This window comes from Sceloporus undulatus, chromosome 1 (assembly GCF_019175285.1).
Source record: "Sceloporus undulatus isolate JIND9_A2432 ecotype Alabama chromosome 1, SceUnd_v1.1, whole genome shotgun sequence".
Classification (NCBI taxonomy): Eukaryota; Metazoa; Chordata; class Lepidosauria; order Squamata; family Phrynosomatidae; genus Sceloporus; species Sceloporus undulatus.
In genome coordinates, this window is record NC_056522.1 from 216,873,060 (window position 1) to 216,899,860 (window position 26,801).

General features: G+C 39.4%; 2 protein-coding genes across 8 annotated transcripts in view; one reads left to right on the forward strand and one right to left on the reverse strand.

Moving 5' to 3' along the window:
- Positions 1-4,177, forward strand: part of WDSUB1 (WD repeat, sterile alpha motif and U-box domain containing 1) — a 35,294-nt gene extending 31,117 nt beyond the window's left edge. For all 4 annotated transcript variants that reach the window (XM_042447151.1, XM_042447150.1, XM_042447152.1 and 1 more), the window contains 2 exons: positions 200-340; positions 3,544-4,177. In XM_042447151.1, coding sequence (XP_042303085.1) covers positions 200-340; positions 3,544-3,722 — 320 coding nt within the window. In that variant the 3' untranslated portion in view covers positions 3,723-4,177. The remainder of the gene's footprint in view (positions 1-199; positions 341-3,543) is intronic.
- Positions 4,178-4,879: 702 nt separating this feature from the next.
- Positions 4,880-26,801, reverse strand: part of TANC1 (tetratricopeptide repeat, ankyrin repeat and coiled-coil containing 1) — a 176,916-nt gene continuing 154,994 nt past the window's right edge. For all 4 annotated transcript variants that reach the window (XM_042465137.1, XM_042465113.1, XM_042465128.1 and 1 more), the window contains exons 17-26: positions 25,002-25,187; positions 21,618-21,696; positions 17,642-17,775; positions 14,564-14,687; positions 14,119-14,294; positions 12,903-13,035; positions 11,862-11,953; positions 9,544-9,690; positions 8,827-8,927; positions 4,880-7,598 (exon numbers count right to left, since the gene is read on the reverse strand). In XM_042465137.1, the coding sequence (XP_042321071.1) occupies positions 6,185-7,598; positions 8,827-8,927; positions 9,544-9,690; positions 11,862-11,953; positions 12,903-13,035; positions 14,119-14,294; positions 14,564-14,687; positions 17,642-17,775; positions 21,618-21,696; positions 25,002-25,187 (2,586 nt within the window). In that variant the 3' untranslated portion in view covers positions 4,880-6,184. The remainder of the gene's footprint in view (positions 7,599-8,826; positions 8,928-9,543; positions 9,691-11,861; positions 11,954-12,902; positions 13,036-14,118; positions 14,295-14,563; positions 14,688-17,641; positions 17,776-21,617; positions 21,697-25,001; positions 25,188-26,801) is intronic.

Genomic DNA, 26,801 nt, shown 5'->3' on the forward strand with positions numbered 1-26,801 from the left:
TCTGCTTTCACCTTTAAGAGTCATTTCACATTCATGTTGTGTGAATAGGACATGAACCCTGCATATCATATTTGATGGAGTGATGGATATTTATCAGTGATATAGAAAAAGGAGAAATTTCTGTATTTGACTGAATTGGTTTGAATTATTTTCAAGTTTGTTCTGGTCTGATATAGCTAATATGTAAATTCATTTCTAGAGTCCCTAGGTCTTCGCAGTAAAGTATTGCGTAACATCGAGAAGCTGAGAAATGAGATGGAGTCAGCCTGTCTGGGAATACCTGATGAATTCCTGTGCCCCATAACAAGAGAGCTTATGAAAGAGCCAGTCATTGCTGCAGGTAGGCTATCCTTCTCTCTTCAATATCTAAGAGCAAAATAAAGCCTCATCTGTTAATGAAGATGTATATTTAGAACGGGGTAGACAACTGTGGAAGAATAGGGGCCCACTTTGGTCCCCAGGAAATCTTGAGAGGTCACAAAACCCACCATATTCACCTCTGGGTAAAAAAAAGGTTGTGAAGTTTGTTTTTTTGTTGTTGGGGAGGTTGCCCCAAAACCCGCTAGAGAGTTTGGGAGTATTATCACCATGTTTTGGGACCTTCCTGTGACATTTTAGCCAGGAGAGGCCTTTTTTGAACAACTGGTAGTCAACAAAAGTAGCCTCCTTTTTCAGCAAAAGGCTTCTCCAAGGCCTGTATTGGCCTGGGGGCAAAATATAGAGGAAATGCCCTTGCACCTCCTAGAGGCCATTTTAGAGCACTGGTCTATCACCTTCATAAACCCAGTTAACGGCAACAAGAAGCAGAGCTGAGTGTCATCGGCATCTTGATAGCATCCCATCTGCAGTCTTTGCTCTGACCCTGCACACAAAGCAACAAGAGGAGGAAAGCAGCCATGCTTTTGCTGCTTCTCTCTTGTCCCCAAGTAGTAATGGGTGGGAGAGTCCCTATGTGAAACAGATTGCTGAAACTTATGAGGAAGGAAATGGCTGTTACAAATCAAAGATGTCTTTTCGTCCTCTCCACATACCTCATCTTCTTTTAATTCTTGCACAATGAGAAATACATTTTACAAGCTGTATTAGATATTAAGAGTGGAGGTATCATTGATATTTCAGTGTCTTTTATATTTTCTAATTATAGTATCAATCTTACACTAAATGTAAACATTAGGTTTCATCAAAATGTAGCTTCGCTTTAATGGACACCAGTTCCAAGCATGCAAGACATGCTTGTTTTTGCGACCATGACTTTCCACATCAAATCCATGTCTGTTCTGCAGGATTACACTGCACTCGGGGGCAGTTTATGGGGATACTGACCTAAGCTGGTTGCGGGAAGCTGTAAGAACTGTTTTACTCCACCTTATATGACCAGAGGTGCTTTCCACTAAGCCAAAGCCATAATTGGTTATACCCTATTATAAATCACTATTATTTTGAAAACTAGGGGTGAAAAGCATGTAGCATCCAAATAAATGTCCATTTATCTCCAAATAAAAATGTTCAAGCTTCTGCAGAAAGCATGACTTGTATGTTAAGTAAAAAATGTATTTTAGAAAAATTGTCCAGGCAATCATTATTTTTAGCAGTTCTGAATAAGTGCCTATTAAAATGCAGATTGTCAACTACACTTTATTGCCACATCACTGTTTTGTGTGCTTGTGTTTTATATAAGAAAGACATGTCATCACAAGGGACCTTACATAACACTTGTGATGATTCCTCTGATAGATTTGCAATGCACTTTGGTGAAAAAATCTTAAAGCCACTATTAAAATGAGCCAGCTTGGTGTAGTGACTTGAGTGTTGGACTATGACTCTGTAGACCAGGGTTCGAATCCCAGCTGAGCCATGAAGTCCACTGTATGGCCTTGGGCATGTCACATGCTCTCAGCCTCAGAGGAAGGCAATGGTAAACTAATTTTGCCAAGAAAACCCCATGATAGGTTTGCCTTAGGGTTGCCATAAGTCAACAACAATTAAAATGATAGAATAGATATGCTGAGAATCACTTGAGTAAACACTTGGAAAAGTATGGCTGGCAATGAGTTTATTCACAGAAAACAGTGACCTTTTTCATCAGTCAAAAGTGTTAAAATCATACAGGAAGGAAAAAATGATGTTAGTCACAGGTCTGCATTTTGTTAAGATATTGTTGTACTCAGTTCAGATGGCATGAAGGGGTAATGATGCAGGCAGGCTCCTCCTCTTCCTGGTTATGTGGGTACTCAAGAGATTCTTAAACTCCATGAAATAAAATTTAAATTTCATTACCAAGACAAAAAGCTACTCCCTTTGAGATCCAGTTTGTCTCCATCCTTTTGTGAAGCTACAAGCCCCTTTGTTTGCCAACAGGGCTTTCCCTAGATATGTTTGTTTGTAGATGTCCATATGCAAATAGAAACTCCCTATTCAAAGGAGTTTCCAGTCAAATTTTACCAATAGTAGAGTCAGTAGAGGGAAGGCTTAGCAAACCCACACTTTGCAAGGTGTGTCTTTGATAAATGCTTGTAAACACTTGTATCATCCACATAAATACACATCATTGGTCAAACAACTATCATAGTTCAGTTTGGTGTATGCACAATTGCAAATCCAAGTTTGCTTTGGCCTCAAAAGAGGCAGCTCTGGGAGCAGTAGTGCGCACATGAATCATCTATTGGATATTCACAAGCAGATAGGAAATAGATAAAGCAGCTGCATATGTTCATATGACAAAATCCATCAAACTAGGGTGGGATGTTGCATTGCAGTGCTTCTCCAAAATTTCAGGTACCAGTGATTCTCAGCTCTGTTGCATAAAATCCCTTACCTGAGACCAGTGGTTAAACCTTTCTATAGGTTGGACATACATAATGTCCTTTCTGGATTATCTACTTTTCTAATGCAGACATTACATTTAGAGTTGTATGTTCTTTCCTTCAGTGGCTTATTTATTTGACATCACTGAGACAGAAACTTTGGTGAATCTATTGATTGTAACATCCAACAAATACAGAAAGTAGTTTGTGGAGTAGCCCATGCTAGGTGTTTTTTTTTTAAAAGAAAAAAAGATAAATGGTTTCTGCTAAATCTTTGCATGAGTACTTCCTGATGGTCCAACCCACTTGAAATATGCTACACAAGCAAAGTACTCATTCTTCACTTGATGTTTGATAGGCATCTGAACACTGTTTAGTCCCAAGTGGGGTGCACACACACTCTGTTAGTAGGATTTACTTCCTTATTGGTTGAGCAGCAGATTCAGTGGGTCTAGGGTTCAAGCCAACATTTATTTAGCAGAAAAGTCAACACAGTTAATATCTTTGAGCTGAAATACAGATAAAAAGGTGCTCATAAGTTCCCAAGTGGTTGTCATTTCTGTGATTTGTGGTTTTTTTAAAAAAATATTTTTCTCTGTTGTATTAAGCTTACAATCTGAATGTGAAGCTTTTCATTTTGTTCTGTTAAGCATCTTTCTAAAATTTGTTTTTAAAGTTAGGCTTGTTTCGTAATACAGTACTTATGCGTTTTCAGAAATGTTTTCAATTCTCTCTTCAGATGGCTATTCTTATGAAAAAGAAGCAATGGAAAACTGGATCATTAAAAAAAGGCACTCCAGTCCTATGACAAATCTCCCTCTTCAGAGACTTGTACTTACGCCAAACCGAAGTTTGAAAATGGCTATCAATCGTTGGTTAGAAACTCATCCAAAATATAATGAAAACCCATCATCGTAAAAAATGATTGAGCTTTTTTTTTAATGAATGGAAATGAAGCTGGACCATAGGTATATGAAATCAAGTCAGTTATAAGCTCCTTGAACTTTATAAATGAAGTACCTTGACAAAGAACAAAAACCAGATATCACGATTTGTAATTTCTAAGAGTTTAGATAGGGGTTTTTTTTTACACTTAAGTTTATACTCCTATACATTTACCTAGGCTTTACTCAGCTTGGTGGGATTTGCCCCTGAACAGGGCTGTATGCATAGGGCTATACTCTTAAGCAATATGCTGGATCATAGTTGATAAGAATGCAAATTACACTCATGGCTCCTATGCATTTAACAACTAAGTACTTTGATGTATGTACTGGCATCTAATGTGAATTACTGGAAGAAAGAGGTTTTTTTTAAAAAAAGTTTAATTTTCATGGAATCCTGTGTAAGTTAATAAAGTATTAATTGAAAAATATTGTTTCAAAATTAAGTTTTATTGGGAAGGGATAAGACTCTCATGTCCCCTTATAGTTCAGCACATTGACCCCTTGTAGGATTTAAGTGCTTCATCCTCAGTGGTTTAAGTGGCAATCCTGTGTTCTGACTAGGCAGGCAAAGAACTGGACTCCGAAAAGCTTGCATGTCCTCCTTACAAGTGGCACAGGGTCCTAGTCAGAAAGGAGTAGCAGCATTACTCATGCTCAAGAGACAGCATTGACAATGTTTCTTTAATTAGCTCTCACATACTATCTTCAGTGAAGCGTAATCAAGAACTAAATGGCAAACCCATCAAACCAGGCAGAGTAGAATAATTAAATGAGCAAGTTATCACCAGTGATATTTTACACAACTGTGATGGCCATTAATACATTCTTCAGGTTTCAAAATGCAACGACTGTACAAGGAGTAAGCAGGTCAATGAAAATCTGACATGTGGTGATAATAAAGACCACCAGAGGGCCAGGACCAAACAAATCACTGAATATGAATTGAAACAGTAGGGCATGAATACAGAACTTGCTCATGTATGCTCACTTTTGGACAGTAACTCAAATGCAGTGTATTGCACTTTTTAAATATGTAGTCATTCCTGACTAAAGATATTAACGATGACCTGCATTGTCTGTGTTGTACTAGCAAAGAATCATATAGTACTCAACTAGAAACTACTGTATATTAATAATTTTTTTTATTTCATATGGGAAAAATACAGTAGCTGTGCAAAAAAATAGATCTACAGAACAAGAGAATAAAATAAGATTTTACAAATACCAAGAGAAACAATAAATAAGCTAGAGAATAACAGTTCATTTCAAAATTGCAAATTCTTTTATGGTTTTTATTTTTAAAAAATCATGCGAGAATGCTATAATAATGTACATACATATTGTACACAGAGGAGTTATTGTTAAAAGGGCAACAGACTACTCCAGCTTATATATAATCTCAACCTTTGTTACTTACAGGAATATCCCTCACAAACTAGTCGTCTCAAAAACATTCTTGTAATTTATAAAAGCATTTCTCACTGAGGAAAAGTATCAGATGTCCTTCCTATAAAAAATGCACATACTATACCACTCTCCCAGATCTTCATTGTTTATAAAAACAATAGCAACACTTGCAACCCTCTTCCTTATTCTCCATCTTGTAGTGACATAGCACCTCAAAATGTGTTTTAGATAAACTATGTAAAGTGCTGTTTATATGTTGTTAACATGTTATAATCTTATATTACTCAGTGCAATAACCAGGATGTTGAACAAAATGCATGCAAAACCCCATGTAAGTCACTTCCTGCCTGGTAATAACTAAAGTCAATGACAGCCAGATAACAGAATCAAACGGGTCTGCAGAATAATTTGCACAGATGTGATAGACTTCCTGAAGTGACACCTGCATCCTTGTAAAGCAGAAAGAATAAATATTTCCTGAAAAGAAAAAAAAAATTATGGACAGATCTGCATCCCACCACTGTGTATGAATTAATTTTAAACAATCACATAATATACTGACTGTACAAAGCACAATTCAATACATGTTTGCTCAGACATAAGTCCCACTGAGTTCAATGGAACTTAGTCTAAAATAAGTGTAAAAAGGGTTGCAGCCTTTTCCACCATTCACCTTAAAAAAAAAAAAGAAGAAGACTTAACTTGGAATACTGACCAATCTAATTAGGCAGTCTTGAATCTTCTAAGAAAGTTTTCCAACAAATGATGGACTTCATCTGCTACTGTATAAAAAAAGAGCTTAAGAATGTAATGGGTGACCACTACCTGTTAATACTTCCAGTCATCCTAGTCTGCCTGATAAAGATTCAAGAAGTGGCTGAATGATCATTTTTTCATAATACGCTCTGTAAAGTATTAGCGGTTAATATCAGTAATGTTATCTGCCACTATGCACTAAGTTTTACAACCAAAGAGACATGGTTTATCCCTAATATTAGTTTGTGAAAATAAAACAGCTACAACCGTTCACACGTTGGACTCTACAAACGATCGCTTTGGCTTTGTAGAAGTGATGTGACTCGATGTGTTAAGCTGAGAGTGCTGTTTAGAGAGAACTTCCTGGTACAAATGAGCCACTGGCTTAGCTATCCTGCCATCTTGGGCACTGGCAGATGCTTGGCACTTCAGTTCCTCAAGTTCTTTACACTGAGTCCCATTCTGGATACTCTCTCCTTGTATTACAATGGAAGAAGGGAAATTTACAGTTTGATAGGCAGAACTGCCTGGCTGTTTGGCAGAGAATTGCTCACAGCTCGAAGACAGAATTGCCCCAGCACTTTTTAGGAACACTTCAGCAGGTTGGCCATGCCAACTTCGATTGGATGGATTTGTCATCAGCATCTGCTGTTGCTGCTGCTGGAACCGTACAGTTTTATCCATGATCCCCATGAAGGGAGTATTGCGAGGCCTATGTTCTGCCGATCCACTCTGACCTTGGCCAACTTTGTTTTCCTTCAGCCGAATGTCTGGGCCTTTCATGTTCTCAGAGAAACTACTGCTTGAAGACAAGCTGCTTGTTGAGCTGGAAGGTACCATGCTGACAGAAAGTGGACCAGGGCAGAGAGAGCTTTGCTGCCTTAACTCGCCAGTTCCTTGAGCTAGTGGTGGACCTCCTTTTTCCAGATTTGGAGGCATGTGGACAGCTAGCCTCTCATGTGTTTTGGACTTACTCATGAAAGAGTAAGAAGATCCTTTGTCACCATGCTGCACATAAGGAACCTGGACAGCTGTTAGTCTTTCGCTAAATAGTGCAGAGTTACTGCCTGAAGTAACACCTGCTGACATCGTGTTTGGCCCTTCGAAATGCTGATTTTTATTGTTGTTTGGGTTTGAGAGATGTCTGGAGGCCACAGGGCTTGGTGGAAGATATTGAATGGGCTGAGTCTTTGTCCCAGTTTGGCCAGATCCTGTCCTTGCCCCAGACTGGATAGAGTTCAGGTGCTGGTTGGTTTTTACTATCTGGGCTTGTTTTGTGGGCTGCATGGTCAAGCCAGGCTCTCTTAGGTATTTATTCCCTGCTCTGTTTGGTGGGGATATTGGCCTAAATTTCTGCTGGCTGCCTTCTTGAGGGTTTCTGCTGCAGGTTAAAGCAGCTTGGGGGACAGGAAGCCTCTGTGTGGATGGACCAGCCTCCTCTTCATGCAAAAATTCCTCCTCTTCTATCTCTTCTAGGCTAAAGTGATCCTGGACGAGGGCTTCCGCTTCATTGTCAGAATCATTGCTCTGTTGCATTGGCAGAGCACATGGCTGCTTCTGTTGCTGTGTTCTCTGGAGTTGTTTGCACTCCTCTTCAACTCGGCCTAACAGCCTCTTTATTTCTTGGTTACCAGGGCACAGTTTTATGGCTTCTCGAAGATCACTGAGGGCTGCGTGAAATTGCCTGAATGGGAGGGGGGAAATAAATTCAATTAAATCAATTACAATTTAACTAGTACATACCAAGAAGCATGTGTCTCAGAAGCTTGTTCCTATATTACACCACCACCTTTTCCTTTCTCGTTTTGTATGATAAACCTCACACATTTTCTACAGTACCTCAGAAGTCCTTAAAAGAAGTGATAGAGAAAGCCTTAAGGGCCACTAAAGGTTAATAATTTTGAGTAGCATCTCTGGCAGAGAAAAGTGGGGCCAAGGCTGTTCCCAAGCACCCTAAAATAAATGTTCCCCAAACACTTCCCATCACTTCCTGTTCACAAAAAGAGAAAAGAGCGAGAGGCCTCCATCTAAAATAGTCTAGTGGTCCAGTGAAATCAAAATGTGGCAAAATTGTTCCTATATCCTAGGGTCATTGGAAAAGTCTAATTTTTTAAACTGAGGGCAATGTAGACCCCAACAGTTACCCATCCCTGGTCTACGGCTTGCATTCTAGTTGTTGATGTGTACTTGCAAATCATTTTGAACTTGCACTATCATGCTATTTCCTTGGCAAGATTTGTTCAGAAGAAGTTTGCCAATACCATCCACTGAGTCTGAGAGAGTGTGGCCTGCCTAAGATCATCCAGTGGTCTTCCATGGTCAAGCAGAGATTTGAACCCTGGTCTCTCAGAGTCCTAATCCAACATTCAAACCACTACACTATGCTGGTATCCTATTAGCTAGTCGCAAATATAGGAAACTCATTGAATCAAGTGTTGAATGTTGAATTCAATGAGTCTACTGTAGTTAGAACTTAACAGTCAGATTCAGTTCTTTGTTCCTGTTCTTTTCTCCTACATTTAAAGGGTGATGGGAACATTAGCACAGAGCTGTGAAATGCTTCCTCTTCCCAGGGATGGCAGCTGCTCCCAGCGTATCCATATCTTCAGCAGGATTCATTCTATACTTGCAAACACTGTCCTTGCACTACAGCGAGACTGTAGTTTCCACCAACCTAAACATTACCAACACAGTGATCATGGAATTAATAAGAAAAGTGATGGGCACAGGTTAGGACAGAAATGGCAAATTCTTTCCTGTCTTGTCAAAAAATAACAGGAGGAAATAACGAAGGGCATCTAAGCTTACATGGGACCAAGGCTGCTTCCTAATGACTATTCAAAAGATTAAGCTAACACATCCTCCATGAACATTACCATGATAAATTATTGCTGAAAATTGGCTGTCAGTACCTGCTGTTCCTCTTGGCTCTTGCTCTAGCATAATATGCTTCATAGGACGTGGGTTTGATATCAAGTGCTTTGGTAGCAAACTCCTCTGCCATGCCAAAGTCCTGCCAGAAAAAGAAATAAATATTTCAAATCTTGGCATATTTATTTCAGAAAATTATTGCAATAATACAATGTGATATGGAGGAGTGACCCAGCTCTATACTTCTGTGCTGGGCAAAGTCAAATCTTCACAGCCAATTCCTGATTACACTTCTGCTGAGTACTCTGTGCCTCTGTATTGTAACTGCTGTGCTTTGATCAAAGCATGTCTGTAAAGAAATGCATTGCCATCATTGCAACTGCAGTACTGCTGTTGCACATTGTTCAGTGGGTTTTAGAGAGTAGTGAATTTTCTTGGATGGTGGTGGACTCTCCTTCTTTGGAAGCCTTTAAACAGAGACTGGCGGGCTATCTTTTTGCAAGTGTTTAGTTTTAGGCTATCTATTTGGAGTGTTTAATTCTTGCTGCTATGCAAGAGCTGGGCCAAATGGGGCCTTTCCTATGATTCTATGATGTGCATCAACATTGTTTCACATGCCTCTTGTTTAAGTTATATAATTGTACATCACAGGGGCTTGAAAGCTACACATCCAGACACTTGAAGAGGCAACTCCCAACTCAGGACATGTGACATCACTGCCATTTGCTACAAGAGGAAAAAAACATGTGAAAACTTACATTTGTTTTTCTACGGCATCTTGACAGGCTCAGATATAAGGAAACCCGGAGTTCATTGAAAGCTTTCATTTCTTCTCCAAAGCTCTCTCGAGGAAACTTCCGTAAGGCATACTGGTACCGCTGTGCTGCCTCCTTCATCTTCCCTTTCTGCAAGGTCAAAAGCAGAGAAATTTGTGTTTGATTTGTAAATGCTTTTTTTAAAAATTGACATATTAACAGTTGCCAACTTTTTTTAAAAAAAAATCCAGAATGTTGGATTTTATAGTAAAAAAGACAATAATGCTTATTCAGACATGTCACTAAGAAAATATTTATGTTAGCTCATGCAGTTTCAATGCCAAGAGGTTTTTATAATATATACAGAGAATAGCACAGTGTTTGGAACTGAAACCTGATGTGGAATGTAAATATTGTAGATTAAATTGCAGAGAATTTTAAAGATCTGTTATTGTTGTTTCCGACTTATGACGTTTTCTTGGCAAGGGTTTTTCAGAGGAAGTTTGCCTTTGCTTTCCTCTGAGGCTGAGAGTGACTTGCCCAATGGTTGAGCAAGGATTTGAACCCTCGTTTCCAGAGTTGTAGTCCAACACTCAGACCACTACACCATACTGGCTCTTAAATACTGTATAAGTATCTACTGACAAATGTTTTATTGTAATGAACTGTAATCCTGTATTGTTTTGGAACTTCATCAAATTTATGAAGTACCATAGAGAACCTGGGAATCTCTAGCTTCTCTTGCATGCATGAGGGAAAACAAGCAGTCATCTTCCCCCAAGCAGATCTCCACTCTGACAGCAGGTCACTGGGATCTTGGTCTACTATTTACTTTGACTTGTATTTCAAAGAGTATCTCAATTAGAACTCAGATCAACTACTTACTTAAAAAACAACACTGTAAGGATAATAACATGCCTACGTATATACTCAACTATAAGTCAAGAAATCTATGCCCAAATATTGGCCCTAACATCTGGGGTCGAATTATACACAGGTCAATACAGTTACCATGGCTTGAGATTGACTGGAAGACAGTTAACAACAACAACAACAAACAGTAATAATGCTCATAAAGCTCCTTTAAAAAATAGCCCTGATGTCCCAATCTCCGTGCCTCGGCAGTGCTTGCTGAAAGAGCTGCGAGGCACCAGTGTGAGTGTGCATGTAGTGATTCCCTTCTCAATCCTATCTCCAAACTTTTCTTTCTACTCTTTGCATTTCCGCATTTTCCCTCCGTTTGCAAGCTGATCTCCAAACCTTGCCTCTTCTTTGCATTTCTCCATTTGCAAGCTGATCTCCAAAGCTTGCCTCCTCTTTGCATTTCCCCTCCGCTTGGAAGCTGATCTCCAAACCACCTCCTCCACCACCACCACCTCCTCCTCCCATTTCCTCTGAAAACCAAGCTTCTATTTTTCCCTCTCCACTTCCACTTTGAAGGCAATTTTAAAATCTGTCTCCTAAATTCTGCCCTCGACTTACCCACGGGGCATACCAAAATCCAAAATTTTGATCCTAAAACCTTCCCTTGACTTATACATGAGGTCGACTTGTACACAAGTATATACGGTACATAAAAAGGAAAGGGGGAGGAAAGGTGAAAAGAAGAATCTAGCAACACCTTTTGAGACTTAAGTGCTTTATTTTATTTTCAAGCCAATGGGGCTTAAATATAAGCGAAACACCGTTTTTGTAAGGGGAGGGGGGTCTGAAACAGATCCCCGCAAAAAAGGAGGGGCGACTGTATATTGAAAGTGGTGTCTTTGCTAAACAAAACTAAACAAGATAAATAAGGAATTTTCTCCAAAATGCTTGTGTGGTTGTGAGGGCAAAGGTGCAATACTTCCTGTGTAGTTCAACTGCCCAAAAGATTGACTGCTTTGTATTCAGTTCTTGGGGATGGCATCATTCCCTCTTTCAGCACATGCACAAAAAGCTAGATCTGTCCAAAAGAAAATAATGGTGACAGAGTATCCCTATCCAGAAGGCTGGATTATATTCTGAGGAATCCTGGTGCATGGTTGCTAAGAGTGTGACTGCAGGTGCCACCACCATCAGAAAAATGGTTACAATATGAGCCTCTTATTTTACTTACATTTGAAGTTACAGTTTATTTATTTGTATCTTGCTTTCTCCAGACTTGAAGATGATTTGTACCGTACTGTATGTCTAAACTAACATTTTAAGGTTGCAATCCAACAAACATTCAACCTTGAATGAACCCAGATATTTAGCAAACTGCTGTCTCCGACTGTCATGTAACAGTTTAGCAAGACAACACCCAAATCTCAATCCTATAAGCAATAGCAAAGAGCACCTACTTTGTACATTATGTTTCCTTCTTCAATTAGCTTTTGCAGAAGAATAATCAGAATATCAGGTTTAGAAGTAGCCATGGCCCATGCCGCGTTTCCTGAAATTTAGAATATTCACATTTATTCACATTTCTGCTAATAACACGCAACTTTTCAAATGAAATTTAATAAATGTATAATATAATTCATATTCTGCACTGAATTTCATCTGCTTTAAACAATGGAGTACCAAAGTGCTCAAAAGAATAACCTTTTTAAAGAATGTACACTATCACATTTAATAGCAACAACTTCTGTAGACCCAAATTACTACTCAAATATTACTAATGACACTACCTTTAAAATTATAAGCATGAACACATGACTCATTAATCTGCTGCTCTGGTTGTTGCTATTTCAACATTTGTAAGGAGACTTGGGGCAGTCGAAGGCTTTCATGGTCAGCATCCATAGTTTTTTGTGGGGTTTTCGGGCTATGTGGCCATGTTCTAGACGAGTTTATTCCTGACATTTCACCAGCAGAGGATGCCAGCCACAGATGCTTGCGAAACATCAGGAATAAACTCTTCTAGAACATGGCCACATAGCCCAAAAAACCTACAAAAAACTATATACTTGGGGCATATCCACATTACAGCACTTTGATGGCACTTTAGCTGTCATGGTTCCATCCTATGGAATCCTAAGATTTGTAGTTTGGTGAGGTATTTAGAATTCTCTGCTGAAGTTTAGGTTACTGCAGTAGAGCTTTATAAGCAGCACATCAAACTGCATATCCCAGGATTCCACAGTACCAAGCTACAACTGTTGAAGTGGTATTGAAGTGCTACAATTGTGCAGTGTGAATGCAGGCTTCAATTACTATATTTAAAAGCAAATAGAAGTTGAACTGCTAGGAAATATATGATCTTTTTTGTTGCACATATTTATGATCACCAATCTATTTTATACAGCAGTATGCTATGGAAGGGATTTAATTTTTTTATTATTATTTTTTGTATAAGCAATAACTTTTTTAAAAAAAGTTTTATTTATGTTTTCACTGACCTAATTTGGCTCCTTTTCTCAGAAGTGTGACAACTACTGATGTATTTCGACATCCAATTGCTCTGTCCAGTGGGCGCATCCCACTATTGTCAACATGTTCAATAACTGCCCCCTTCTCCACTAAATATTGCACCTATGTATGATAAATTAGAAGAGTGATTGAGAAAAAAATAAAATACATTTGTATAACAGTGAATACAGTTCGCCACAAACATCTTCTGCACCAGCTTCATTAAATTAATACACTGTTGAACTGTCTTTCCTTTTGTTCTCCAGCTTGCCTATAAGTTCCAAGATCAATTACTGTCCATTCCTGTCTTGGTAATCAAGCAGACACTCCAGGTATAAGTGCTAACAAGTCAGAAAGTTTTTAATCATTCTTACAAATTCTTGCCAATGACTTGAGTGAATTTGTAAAACCTTTAATTCTCCTCTTAATCTGAATGGTTTGTTAATGCTCAAATATATGCATACTTATTGGTGTTTTAGGACTTTTTCCAGTCAAGAAATCTTGTTCACGTCACAGTAGAACAATGTAATGTCTCTATAAGATAGTAGTTATTTTTGATCCTGTACTGTATTTTGATACTCTATTCTTTTTGAAAATTTCATTATGCAACATTAATTTAACAGTCAGACCAAGTTTAGAGGTACCAACTAAAAATCAAAATAAAGGATTGTTTTCCTCAGTATTCCCTCCAGAAACACTTTCTACAAATTGAAGTAACAGTAACCCAATATTAGATGTGAGAAGAGACAGGCACAGCTCCTGCTACTACCCTGGCCTCAGAGGGAGATAAGAAGAGGCAGGCACAACTCCACCATGCCCAGGCCAAGAAACAGAAGAACCGGCAGTATCTGCTAGACTTAATCTCTCTCCCCCACTGCCATTTCCTTCTCCTTTTGTGTCATGTCTTTTTAGATTGTAAGACTGAGGGCAGGGAACAGTCAAGTTAGCAATCTATAAGTCACTCTGAAGAGCCAGATGAAATAAATACATAACAATAAATAAATTAGATGTGTCCCTACACACTTCATTAAATAAGAGTTGTTCTTTCTCTCAACCAAACATTTCTGCTGACAACATCAGATGCATGAAAAAGGGAACTTGAATTTGCTAAATTACGGTAGCATTCCAGTTGGCAGCATCAGAGTACTGTGGCTTGGTTTCAGATAGTGCAAACTTATAGCAGGCACAGGATCTGACTTGACTTACAATATCTGAGTCTCCATAGAAAGCTGCTAAATCCAAGGGTGTTCGTCCATTCTTGTCTGTCTGGTCTATTGTGGCATCTTTTTCAAGCAAATACTGGACCACACTCTTGTGGCCTTTGAGGCAAGCCCAGCTCAGCGCTGTCAAGCCTTCTTTGTCCAGCGACGAAATGTCTGCACCTAATGAAAAAGCCAAAGAAGCATTCTTTCAGAGAGAAGAACACTCTGTTAAACCAAAATGTAAATATGATAGCCTGTCTCTAAAAGTACATTGATTATTCTCTTCCATGCTCATAGAATAAAATATAATTTTAACCTGCAGTACAGATTTCAATATTAAATCATAAAACATATCTTGAGCCACTTTGGTTGTTATGCTGTCAAGATAGCTAGTTTATCTTAAAAGTACACAAAAAACGTTTTGTAAAAATCCTGAACATTCATACTACCTTTGGAGATCAGAAATTCAACTGTGCTCAGATGTCCTTCACAAGAAGCCACCATGAGTGGTGTCCTGCCTTGTTTGTCACTTAAATTTATATCAGCTCCATGTTCCAACAGAAGCTTTGCAATCTGAAAAGAAGGAACATACTCCCATCACAAAATTGTACAAGTCACTACTATGAAGAAATAAAGATTGTGGTTTTGATCCATTATCTTCGTTCCATGGCTGGAAGGGATCTTTTTGTCTATGGAAGACTTCAGAAACAGTACAGCAAACAGTTCTGGAACGATGGTGCAGGGAGTAGGCGACCATCATCAATTCAGGCCATCCTTCCTAGGGGCCATTCACATTACCTTTTAACGGTTTTGAAATCGATTCTTCCACGTGAAGTTCATATTGGGCCCGATTCTTTCACAATCCATGTCGAGGCTTGCACAAGGAAATGCCCCTTACTGCGGGTTATCGGGAATCGGGCTAAAATACGTCTTTTCTCAAAAGACCCGGGTTCTGCGAAATATGAACTTGCCCTCAATCATGATCGGGGCAAATCCAGGGAGGGATTAAGGTCAGAGGGCAGGCAGAGGTCAGAGCATTCACTCCCCTCATCCAAGGGGAGGGGGAGGAGGAAAGAGACGAAGGAAAAAGGGGGATATGGAGGCAAAGGGTGACAGGAGGCAAAAAGGGGGTCACTGACGGGGTCAATTCAGGGCAGGTCGGGGGGGGCAGAGGAGGCCAAGCCATCAGGGACCATTTCCCTTTGATTTTGATTTTTTATTATTATTTTTGGCAAAAAATGTGCATGTTTTTGGCAACAGAAATATAGATAGATAGATAGATAGATAGATAGATAGATAGATAGATAGATAGATAGATAGATAGATGGATAGATAGATGGATAGATAGATAGATAGAGGTCAGGGCGCTACAGCAAGGGAAGCCTCTGCGATCCAACAGAGACCTTTTCCCTTTGGATTTTTAAAAAAATTATTTTTCTCCATCTATGTGCATATTTTTCCTTTGGAATGACTGCTGCAATGCAAATGAATGTTACAAAACGAATGTAATGTTGCAACTTGGCAAATTGACACAGCTTTTGCTACTGTCTCTGAGGGGTAGCCTATTATTTCCTTTGGAATGACTGCTGCAATGCGAATGAATGTTACCAACCGAATGTAATGCTTCTCTTCCCAATTAAGTAAATTGGCAAACTGATATAGCTTTTGCTACTGTCTCTAAGGAATTCAGGGGTAGCCTAGGGAGAGCAAAAAAAATGCATCCTTTTCTGGCATTCAGAGGTGAGGAATTAATATTGTTGTTATTATTACCTGTGTATGAGGCATTCTGGGGTGGCAAAAAGTGGGGGATACAGAATGCATTAGCTTGCATTTTGGGGTTGAAAATGGGGCCAAGGGCAGATCATAACCTACAACACTGACCCAAATGCCCACAACACACACACACATACACACACACAAGGTTTTTAAATTTGACATGTGGTGCCTGGTCCTTTAAAAAAAGGAGGGGTGGAAAGCACACTTCTGATGCCCCTATCAGTGCTGGAAACGTCACCTATGACCATCGCGGAACTAACTTTGATTGACAGCCAGGCACCTTCACCTTAAACCCGAATTCTCCAAGAGGGCATTCGTGTTAAAATGCCCCTGATTGATAGTCAGCACTTGCTTCCAGAGAGATTCGGGAGGGTCCCCCCGAATTTGACCAGTTCATTCCAGAGCAATGCCGCCAGTGTGAATGAGGCCCTAGAAACCTACTTTGGGGTGTAGTAGGATCTCTGGAACAGAAGGGAAGGTGATTTTGAAAACTGAAAAGGAGGAAGACTTGATAATGAGCACTTCCCTGTTATGACAGGCAAAATGCTGCTCACAAAATGCTCCTGCCCATACAAAAGAAGATGGATTCAATCTAAATGTACCCACAAAGTAACAGCAGCCCATGTATGGCTTACACTCAACAAAGCAGAAATGTTTGGGTCATACACAACTACTTGCAGCATTTATACTTCTTTAATTTAGATTAATCTGTGCAACTGCTGCGTATCAGCACAATATTTTCCCTTTAGAACCACAAATCCTGTGGTACTGGGTAGCTAAGAACGCATAATCAAGAGTTGCATACTATATATACTCATGTACAAGTCGACCTCATGTATAACTTGAGGGAAGGTTTGGGGGTCAAAATAATGGATTTTGATATGAGCCATGTGTAAGTTGAGGATAGAATTTAAGAGATAGAAGGTTTTAAGATCGGGTTGGAAGTGGAGAGGAAAAAGTGGAAGCTTGGTTATCAGAGGAAATGCAAGGAAGAGGAGGAGGAGGAGTAAAGGTTTGGAGATCGGGCTGCAAATGAAGGTGAAATGGGGAAATGCAAAGAAGAGGAGGAGAGGGAAAGGTTTGAAGATTGGATTGAGAAAGGAATCACCACACACACACTCGAACTCGTGCCTCACAGCTCTTTCAGCAATCACTGCCAAGGCATGGAAAGTGGGGCACCAGGGCTGCTTTCTAAAGAACCTTTATGAGCAATATTACTGTTTGTTGTTGTTGTTGTTATTGTTGTTAACTGCCCTCCAGTCGATCTCAACCCATGGTGTCTGTATTGACCTGTATATAAATTGACTCCAGATTTTAGGGACAATTTTTGGGCATAAATTTCTCAACATAGTTGAGTATATGCAGTATTTGTGACTGCTTTGTATTCACAATCCCTATTTATCTCCTGGATTAGCGGATACATAGGGACTATGAAAGTCTCCCAGTTTCCACTTATTGGGTAGCAACTGATGCAACGAACAGGGTCTACTCCAATCACTTAGAACGTGGCTGACTGACATTTTCACCCTCACTTGTGTAAGTGCTCAAGGGGCCTGCACATGAGACTATTGACAGTTACGTATATCTAAAGTGGATCACTGTTTTCATAACCCAAAGCCCCACGTTCAATCAATGTTTTTCCAAACAGAATTGTAAAAATGCCTGCTTTCATTGAATATTATACCCCCAAAATTCCTTATTTCAAAAATTAAACTGGAATAGGCTGTTTTATTCATCAAGATTTGTCTCACCTGCCAATGTCCCTGACGAACAGCACAGAAAAGTGGAGGTATCCCTCTCCTATTAGTTCTTGTTACAAGAGCACCATATTCGAGTAATAATTTGCATACTTCCAGTTTTCCTCTCCCAGCAGCAGCAGTCAAAGCTAAAAAGAAATAGAAGATTTTAGTTTACCAGAATTAAGAGGGAATAGTTAAAGGGAGGAATTAAGCTAATAGTATTCAGTGCATTACTGTTGACTGTATTAGTTCAATACCAATTAAGTGTATTGAACTAATACAGTCAAATAATCTGAGTTCTATGTACTAAAATGTCCATATTTTCCAATGTAAGACACAAACTACAGAGTCAAGTAATGCCATTGAAACACCACCCCTCCACAATCACCTTTTAATAGGAAATTTCACTCAGAACGAATTAAAAACCTTTCTAGTCTTTCTTTAGGAAAGGCAAGTGTATAGGAAATAGACTTTCAAAAAGAAACAGACAAGGTGGGAACTGACATTGCTCAACTTGTTTCAGGATTAATATTAAAGATTTAAACTCAAAACAATTTGGAAAGTTGTCTTTTTATTCTTGAATTTGTAATTACTAGCAACTTAAAATGAAGAATAGCCAGTGTTACAGAAACAAAACAGTTGACTCTTATCTCACTATCACTCACAGTTCCTGGGCTCAAAGGGGTCACTCAAGATACAAAGACAATGTTCTCAAGTATACCATATTTGGAAATATGCAAGACTGAAAAACAGTTTGTGGTGAAGCTTAAACAAACAAGATCCTCTGCTATATGCTCTAACTGAAGAATGCTGTCCATTCTGCTGGAAAAGACCACCTCTGATTTGTCTAATATACTCTGCAACAGCATGCCCCACTCAGACTTTAAAAAATAATAATTAAATGAGCAGCTAAACAAGCAATTGATGCAAAATGGAAAACATGAGAACAACCCATGAAGGCTAGAGAAAAACTAATAATCTTTGGCAGATCTTTGGTCTATTGCCAGGAACGTTGAGAGAAGTGGTATCTTGGGGTGATAGAGAAGAAAGTTTTGGAGACAGGGTAAACACAATTACTTGGAAACTGCTGTAAGATAATATAGTAAGATAAACTGACTAATAGGTTTTGTTACATCTCATGTGGCATTTCAATAGTATTCCTGTTTCACAGGCACTACATTTAGGGGTTGGGAAGGCAGAGATAGCTTCTCTCACAATGGTGTGAAAGATTTCATTCTAGTAATAGGAGAAAGCCTCCCAACTGGTAGTGGCTGGCTATTCAGTTCTCATCTCAGGCAGGATTTTCTAGCCTTGCCTGAAGATGCCCAGGAAGTGAACCTGCGACTGTTTGCATCTGCATGCAACATACATGTTCTGCTGCTAAGCAAACTTCTTTTACCAGTGTTGGTCTTCTGAGTAAAATATAAGCATCTGCTAAAATATATATCCATTGCAAGAGCTGTGTAGTAAGACAGAATATGTTTTCCAGTCAGGCAACTTGGAAGCAAGTCTCACATATTTCAATGGGATCTATATCTAAGGAAGCCTACAGAATTGCCCAGTGTGCATCTTGTTATGGTAGGAAAACTAGCTAAATATGTGTGTTTTCTCTTACTGATCTGATGCCTCTAATGATATGAAGCAAAGATTAGCAATGCATTCACAATTTAAGAGAGAGGTGAACATCAATGTCCTCATCTAATTCCCAGTGATCTTCTAATTTGTCAACTTCAAACTATTCGATACAGCCTACAAGACTGTAGAATATCTTTGGGAACATGACCACAGTTAGTTCTAAGTAGTGCTGTGTAAATATTCCAGCCATGGGCTCAATATAATCCTTATCAAGCAACCATATTCCCTCTTAAAATAACTTCTGATGGAGGGCAGAGTTTGACAAAATTATCATTAACAGACTTTCCAAATCTGCAGGAATGTAATATTCATTACGAAAATAACTGAGGCCACAAACAAAGGAGAGTACAAGGATCAAGAATCCTGTTGGTGACGTATGTAGCTATAACAGGGATATACCCACATATATTCTTTTTTAGAAGGAGATATCCAGTACCTCCTCATGCAAGGCCACCAGGGTGCTCAACAACTGGGGAAGCTAGGTGCATATGTGCTGCCAGTGAAAGGTGTGGGGCAGCACCACCTCCAACACACCTCTCACTGGCAGCACATGTGCACCTAGCTTCTCCGGGCTGCTGTAGAGCCTGCCCTTTCTTTCCTCCGTGCTCCAGAGGAGCTCAAATGGGCCTGGGTGAACCAGTAGCTGGCAAGATGGAGCTACGCCTTGCACATCCCCACACCTAATTGTTGTTGCATACCAGGCAAAGCAGCCAGGCAGAGGGAGCCGTCTCAGCAATCTTTTGTAAGTATGATGGCAGAAACCTAGGCTCCACCAGTGTCATGCAGGATCTCAGCTACTGTTTTCAAAACAGAAACAGTAAATATGGAAAGGGATAGAGATATATGAGTAGACAGAGTAACTGTGAGAAAATGTGTCTGTTCTGTAGCTGTGCATGAAAGACAAAAGGGTTTGCATGTTGTGTGCACATTAGAATCAGAGTTGGAAGAGACCACAAGGGCCATCCAGTTCAACCCCCTGCCATGCAGGAAACCACAACTATTAGGCACACAGTAACACTGTATTGCTGTGGTTTTATCTTCTAACCCCTTGAAGTAAGAGCATTGGGATACAGAGAAATTGGGGCCAGGAGGGGAGTTAATATTTCTTCTGAGTACATATAGTACCACTGAGTATCCTCCCATTCCAGCAAACAGTGCACATTTGACCTCGCAAACACAGGTTGTGGAGATAATTTTGCACCCTAATGCTAACTCTAAAACACAGTGATGCCTTTTCTTCATGTTCAGTATGCTACATTCCTTTAAAAAAATAAAATAAAATTCTTGACAGAGGATAGATACACTATCTCCCTGCTTTCAGGCCACAGAAACATTAGAATTTAGGCGCGTTACAGACCGCCCAGAAGGGTTGGTCTGCCGCCACTGCCATTTGCAGCACGGAGGAGCCCCAGCGTCCAAACCATGAGGCTCCTCCGTGCTGCAAATAAGAAGCACCAAAATGGTGCTTCTCTTTGCGGCGCGGATATGACGATGCGAGGCGACAATGGCGCACCTGCAGCGTCATATGCGCCGTGCGACGTGCGGACACAGCACATCTGTTACATAAAGATGGTGGCCCCCATGTGGAATGGGCACCACCATTTTGTACGGACTCGGTCCGTATTAGGGTTAGGGGCGTCCAGAAGGGATGTCCCTTTCTAACCCTAATACGGACCCAGTCTGTACTTTATGCCTGTCTGTAACGGGCCTTAATTATATTCAGGGGTCAAGATAACACTGGCATTTAAATATATGCAAAGGCTACATAAGCTTCATTTATCCAAATAAATTTCCATACTTCTCTTCCCACCAAGACTCAGAACAAAATGAGTATTATACATGTCAAAAAAGCAAGAAAGTCAAACACAGGAAGCAAATGTGCATTACCACAGAATGTTTTTAAATATACTGTAATGTTTTTTCCTAATACAGACCAGAAAGTGACAGAACAACATTAAAGAGTTAAGTCCTCCATTTATGCTCTTGGAGTTTTAGTATACAGTATATACTACATAGCTGAACTCTGAACCATCAATGCCACATTTGAATGTACACCATACAGCCAAACTGGTCACTAGAGGTATTTTCACGACTAAATCTTGACACGGATAGATCGTTAGAATAGGTCATAAAAATATATTAACAGACCAGGATCAGATTTTCAATACATTAACTAAGCCTCTTGACATGGGCCTGCCACTTTATCCAATTTGACTGCTAACAAAAGCGTCAGCTATTTGGCTGTGATACGCATTGCTCCAAACCCACACTTATTGCCCAACTACTCTCCTTGAATGATCTATATGTTCTTGCATTGGAAAAGAAAAGAAAAAAATCTCACTCACACACATACCTGTTTCTCCCCACAGTGTATCCGTTTCATTGATGTCAATTTTAGGCTCCTTTTCAAGCCTTATAAGAAAATGAACCACCTGACAAGGGGAGGAAAATATTAATCAGAAGCTAATTGAAAACAAACCAAGGACAGCCACACATTCAGACAGTCATGGGACTTGACTTTCTGTAGAACTTCATTAGTGGTGAATGATGCCTGTGTATGCAGTGAATTTAAACAAACAGAGCATGGCTACTTACCATGAAGTTTCCTTTTCTACAGTAGTGGGGAGGGGATCCTTATAACGAGTCTTGCTTGTTCAACACACTTCCAGGCCAGGGTTTAATAGCCATCAATCAATTTCTCCACCTTAAGTAGGAGAGCTAACCCTTCCTCCCAGTGACAGCATAACAAGTTCCAGACCAAAAAAGGGTATGAAACACAAGAGAACACAACCAGCAACAGAACCAAAGCCCAACAGACACAGCAATTACCCACCAACAAGAGTGAAAAGGATTTCCTCCCCACTACTGCAGTAGGGAAACTTTCACCACAAGTGCCAATGTTCCACTTTCCTGCAGTGTGAGAAGGGGATCCCTATGACGGGAAACACTTAAGCAGTCATCCTACTTGGGCAGGAAAACTGTGAAAAAATATACCTACAGAAACATCACCTTCTGCAAAACACATCTACTAAAAGCCACATTTACAGATGCAAATTTGTCAATCCTATAATGTCATACAGTGGGCCCTTGGTATACTCTGGGGTTTGGTTCCAAGACACCCCCCCCCCATGGATAACAAAATCCATGAATGCTCAAGTCCCATTAAATATAATGGCATGGTAAAATGGTGTCCCTTATATAAACTGGAAAAGATATATACCCACTTTTTCCAGGCAAGCATTCTCTGAAGATGCCAGTGACAGATGCTGGCGAAATATCAGGAAGAAAAACTTCTAGGACATGGCCCAAAAAAACCCACAAAAAATTATGGAAAATCAAGGTTTGCTATTTGGAATTTATACTTTTTTAAAAAATATTTTCAAGCTGTGGATGCTTGAATCTGTGGATAAAAAAATCCATGGATAAGAAAAGCCAACCATATAAAGGACAATGGAGAAACCCAAGTATCTGGCTTGCAAATATCTTTCAAGGAAGCAGCTGTGAAAAAGGCAACACAAGTGCCTGTATCCTCTCAGGAACACTAAAAAAAACTATGAGAACATGCCAATTCAATAAAAGAGTCTCAGATTCACCTCACCTCCTGAGGTGAATTGCTAAGTCTCAGCCACAAGGAGGCCTCCAAAAGTTCTTTATAAATGATTGGTTGCTGGAGTGTTGCAACAGCCCTGCCCTAATCTATGCAAAGCAAGACAGAACTGGAGGAAGTGGGGTTAGGGGCTAATTCTCATTTAAGGCTGAGAAATTGACTGATAATTATTAAGCCATGGCTTGGAAGTGTGTGGAAGGAACAAGACACCATAAGGATCCCCTCCCCACATTGAAAAAAAAAAGGATTTAATACATATCAACATATCATTTGGTGTGATAGCACTACTTGGCATAGGAAAGGTGTATTATAGGTTTCAGACATTTAGAAGACAAAATATACCCAAATTAATGGTCAGAAATCAATATAATTCTTAATTCATGGTTATGTGGTAAAATATCTTAAAACAATTCCTCAGGACACAAAAATAATAGTGCAATCAACAAAAGGATGAAAAAAAGCAAACAAATTTGCTACCAGTAATGTCAGAAATATTTGTCAGAATTCTATGTTATCTGTAATCAGAGCCAAATATTTTAAATTTTAGAGATTTCTTTTTATGTAAGTTTTAACTTTGTATAGTTTTTTTAAAACAGATTTCTTTTTATGTAAGTTTTAACTACGTATGGCTTTTTTCTTTTATCTTATAATCTTTGAAATGGTCTGGAGACTTATTCAATAAAGATGTATTCTGAGTATATGTTATGTTATGTTACGTAACTTTACACATACATGAAGGCGTACGGCCCAACAGGATTTTGGTGAATGATTGTTAAGAATTAAAGAGAAACACTCTCATGTTGAGGAACATGAAATTGTAACTGTCTTCTGCACTCTATTAAGGAAAATATTTTTAAGGAGAGATAAAGTTGAAAAAAATTGACTTTAATCTTTTATTTTATTTTATTATTTCTACAGCAAAGTCTGTCTGTCACCATACCAGCAACCAGTGCAGAATTCAGCAGTGTTATGAAAATACTGTTGCAAAACAACACAGGCTAAATGTTTGCAAACTGAGATTAATTATAGAGAGAAATAAATATATTAGCATGGGTTTTGCATCTTTTCAGACAAATGGGGAAGGTACAAATGCATTTCAAGAAATTAATAATTGTCAAGTACTCCATTATGGCAACATGTCTCTTTATAGCTACAGTGTCAAGACAGAAATCCTACTGCGGTTTTGCATCTCTCAAATACAGGCTTTGCAAGAACTACAGTAGCATTCTGTTTGAAGCATGTGGAGCAGAAAACCCCACCAAGCAGGCTGGGATCATCACACACCAACGCCTTACAATACCAGAACTTTTCTCATAGTTAGGAATACAATTGCTCTACTGATACACAAAAGCTGTAACAGGGGAAATGAGAGATTAGGAAGTGTTCTATCAACTGCCAAATGATCTGCATTGCTTGCTTTATGGTACATAGATGTGACTCTTCTCACCATCTATTCTGCAAGAGGAAGCACAGTTCTCCTAATCAGCAAGATAGCAGGCACCCCCAGAAGCAGAGGAACAAGGAACTGGGGCTGGCTTGTGTGTCTCCATGACTTAGAGCAGGAGTGGGCAACATATCATGTGCCCCCTGTCTGTTTTTGTGGTATTGCCTCTTGGTTTGCTTTGTGTTCTCCTCTCCTCCTCCCAAGGGACCAGGAGGAAGAATCAAGGCTTCTTTTAATTTCACTATCCCTGAACTCCAAACCAGGGCTGAAGGTTTGTAACAGATCAGCTAGTTTAACAAGCCAGATCACAATTTCAAATTGGTTAGGTTTTAAACTGACAAAGAGTTTGTTACAACCACTATATGAAGCACTGTATCTGGTGTGGATGACATGACATGTAGTGGAGAGAAAAGGGAAACTGTCAAAATCCTCCTTTCCTCATGGGAGCTGTTGGGACACAGCACTCCTTGTAACGGCTTTCTGCTTATGCCTCTTTCACTACGCCATGATGTAAGCAGCATCTCCAAAGTGGTCCATTATGTTTTAAAACTTTTGCCTCATGGAAACATATTGGAGTTTTATTCATATCCAACTTCATTTTGTGTGTGACTGTAGTCCCCTGTCCATTAATGGAAGAGTAACAAGTAAGCAACACTTTCAAACACAGAGAGGTACAAGAAAACTACCTGACAGTGTCCCATGCTTGAAGATGCTGTAAGAGACTGCTGAAGCGCCTGTCGCTTGGTCAGTGAACTCTGCTGATGGGAAGAAGTTACCCAATCCATGTTGAACAGAAATTCAAGAATATCGGAATGACCTCTTAGCGCGCTGTGAACCAAAGCACACTGTCCCTTTTTATCCAGGTGATCGATCTATATTAAAAGGGGCAGGAGTGGAATTACAAAAAGGGAAACCATTAATGGTAAACAAACTGAGAGCTTTCTTCCACCAAAGAATGAACATATTCTGTTGAACTGAGAGGTATAAAAAATTGGCATGATTCTGCATATTATCATCGTTATCATTCTAATACCCTGCTTCATCCCCCAAACCAGGACACAAGGTGACATAATAATCAAAAGTAGTGTTTGGAGAGTTTTACTAAAGCTATGCAAACTATTGTCACTTAAGTATTTTAGAATATTAAAGTCATGATACTTTAAAAAGACTCAGGCAAGAATTTTCCTCCTAGCGCTCTTAGAAGACATGAAAAGATTAACATTTTCCTCCTTCAAATAGCTTAACAGTTAATCACAATAGCCAGAGTTCTATTGGTGACATGCTGACATAGCCTGAAGTTACACAGGGCTGTCTCCTCTTGGGGACATTGTGGAAGGAGGTATTCAGTTCGTCTGCAGACAGTGTTCTTTCTCCCTCCCTGGAAGGCAGCTTCGAAGGGCTGGAACAGTATTAAATGGCTAGGGGAGTATGCTCTGGACTTCTGGTGGGGCAGAGAGGGGTATCCACAGACAACTGCATATACTGAGTGTTATGCTTTTCCCATGCAATGTATGACTGGACTCATAATCTTTTCATTCTTTTTCTTTAATGTGTTTTTTCATATTCATTTAGAACAGTGACTCTATTACAACATAAACTGAACAGCAGTTACGTGGTTACTTGCAGAAATGTCATAAGACCCGTGCATGGCATTAAGTTAAACACATGATAGCTGCTCAACACAAAAACTTCATACCAGCTAGCCTTCCCTCCCTCTCCACAATACATAGATGTTCTGCATTCCTCCACACTCTCACCAGCACATCAAATGATGTACAGTTAAGTAAGGTCTGGCTTGACACTAAACAACCACCAAGTGGTGTACCATCAAATGCACTGTAAATATCATGTCACTCATCTAGCATAGAAATTTTTCATGCAACTGCATGGAACTAAGGCATTGTGATGCCTCAGGCTACACACTCCATCACTGTCACAAAGAAAGTATACACAGAAAAGGTTTCAAGTAACGCCTGTGTAGTAAGGGTAAATTAAGAGGAGATCAAAGAAAAAATAATCTGAACTGTGCTGGTCATGTCTGTAGACAATGTAAGAGTCACCAAACATTTCGGAGGACCAGCAAGTAACCATCTATCAAGTATTTTTTCCATACTATTTGGCAGGCCAAATATTGTTGCAAAGAATAAAAATGTGGTATTATAATATATATCAAAACCTATACAAAATAATATATTATTTTTATATATATTATAATATATTAAAACCCATACAGAAGAAAATATCAATTACAATTGCATGATAATGATAATTATTCTTCCTAATCACAGAAGCCACATAAAACAGCAATATTCTACCTGTATCTTGCAGAATGATCTCACAGCACATTTGAGACTACTGTACTGAATGTATTTCAATGTTCCATCTCTTAAATCCTTAGGGTGGTACAGTCATCTCCTAACCCTCTTGGCTTCAGTAGGGCCCATATTTCAGTTACATTTGTCTCTTTCCTCCCACTCCTTGCTCTT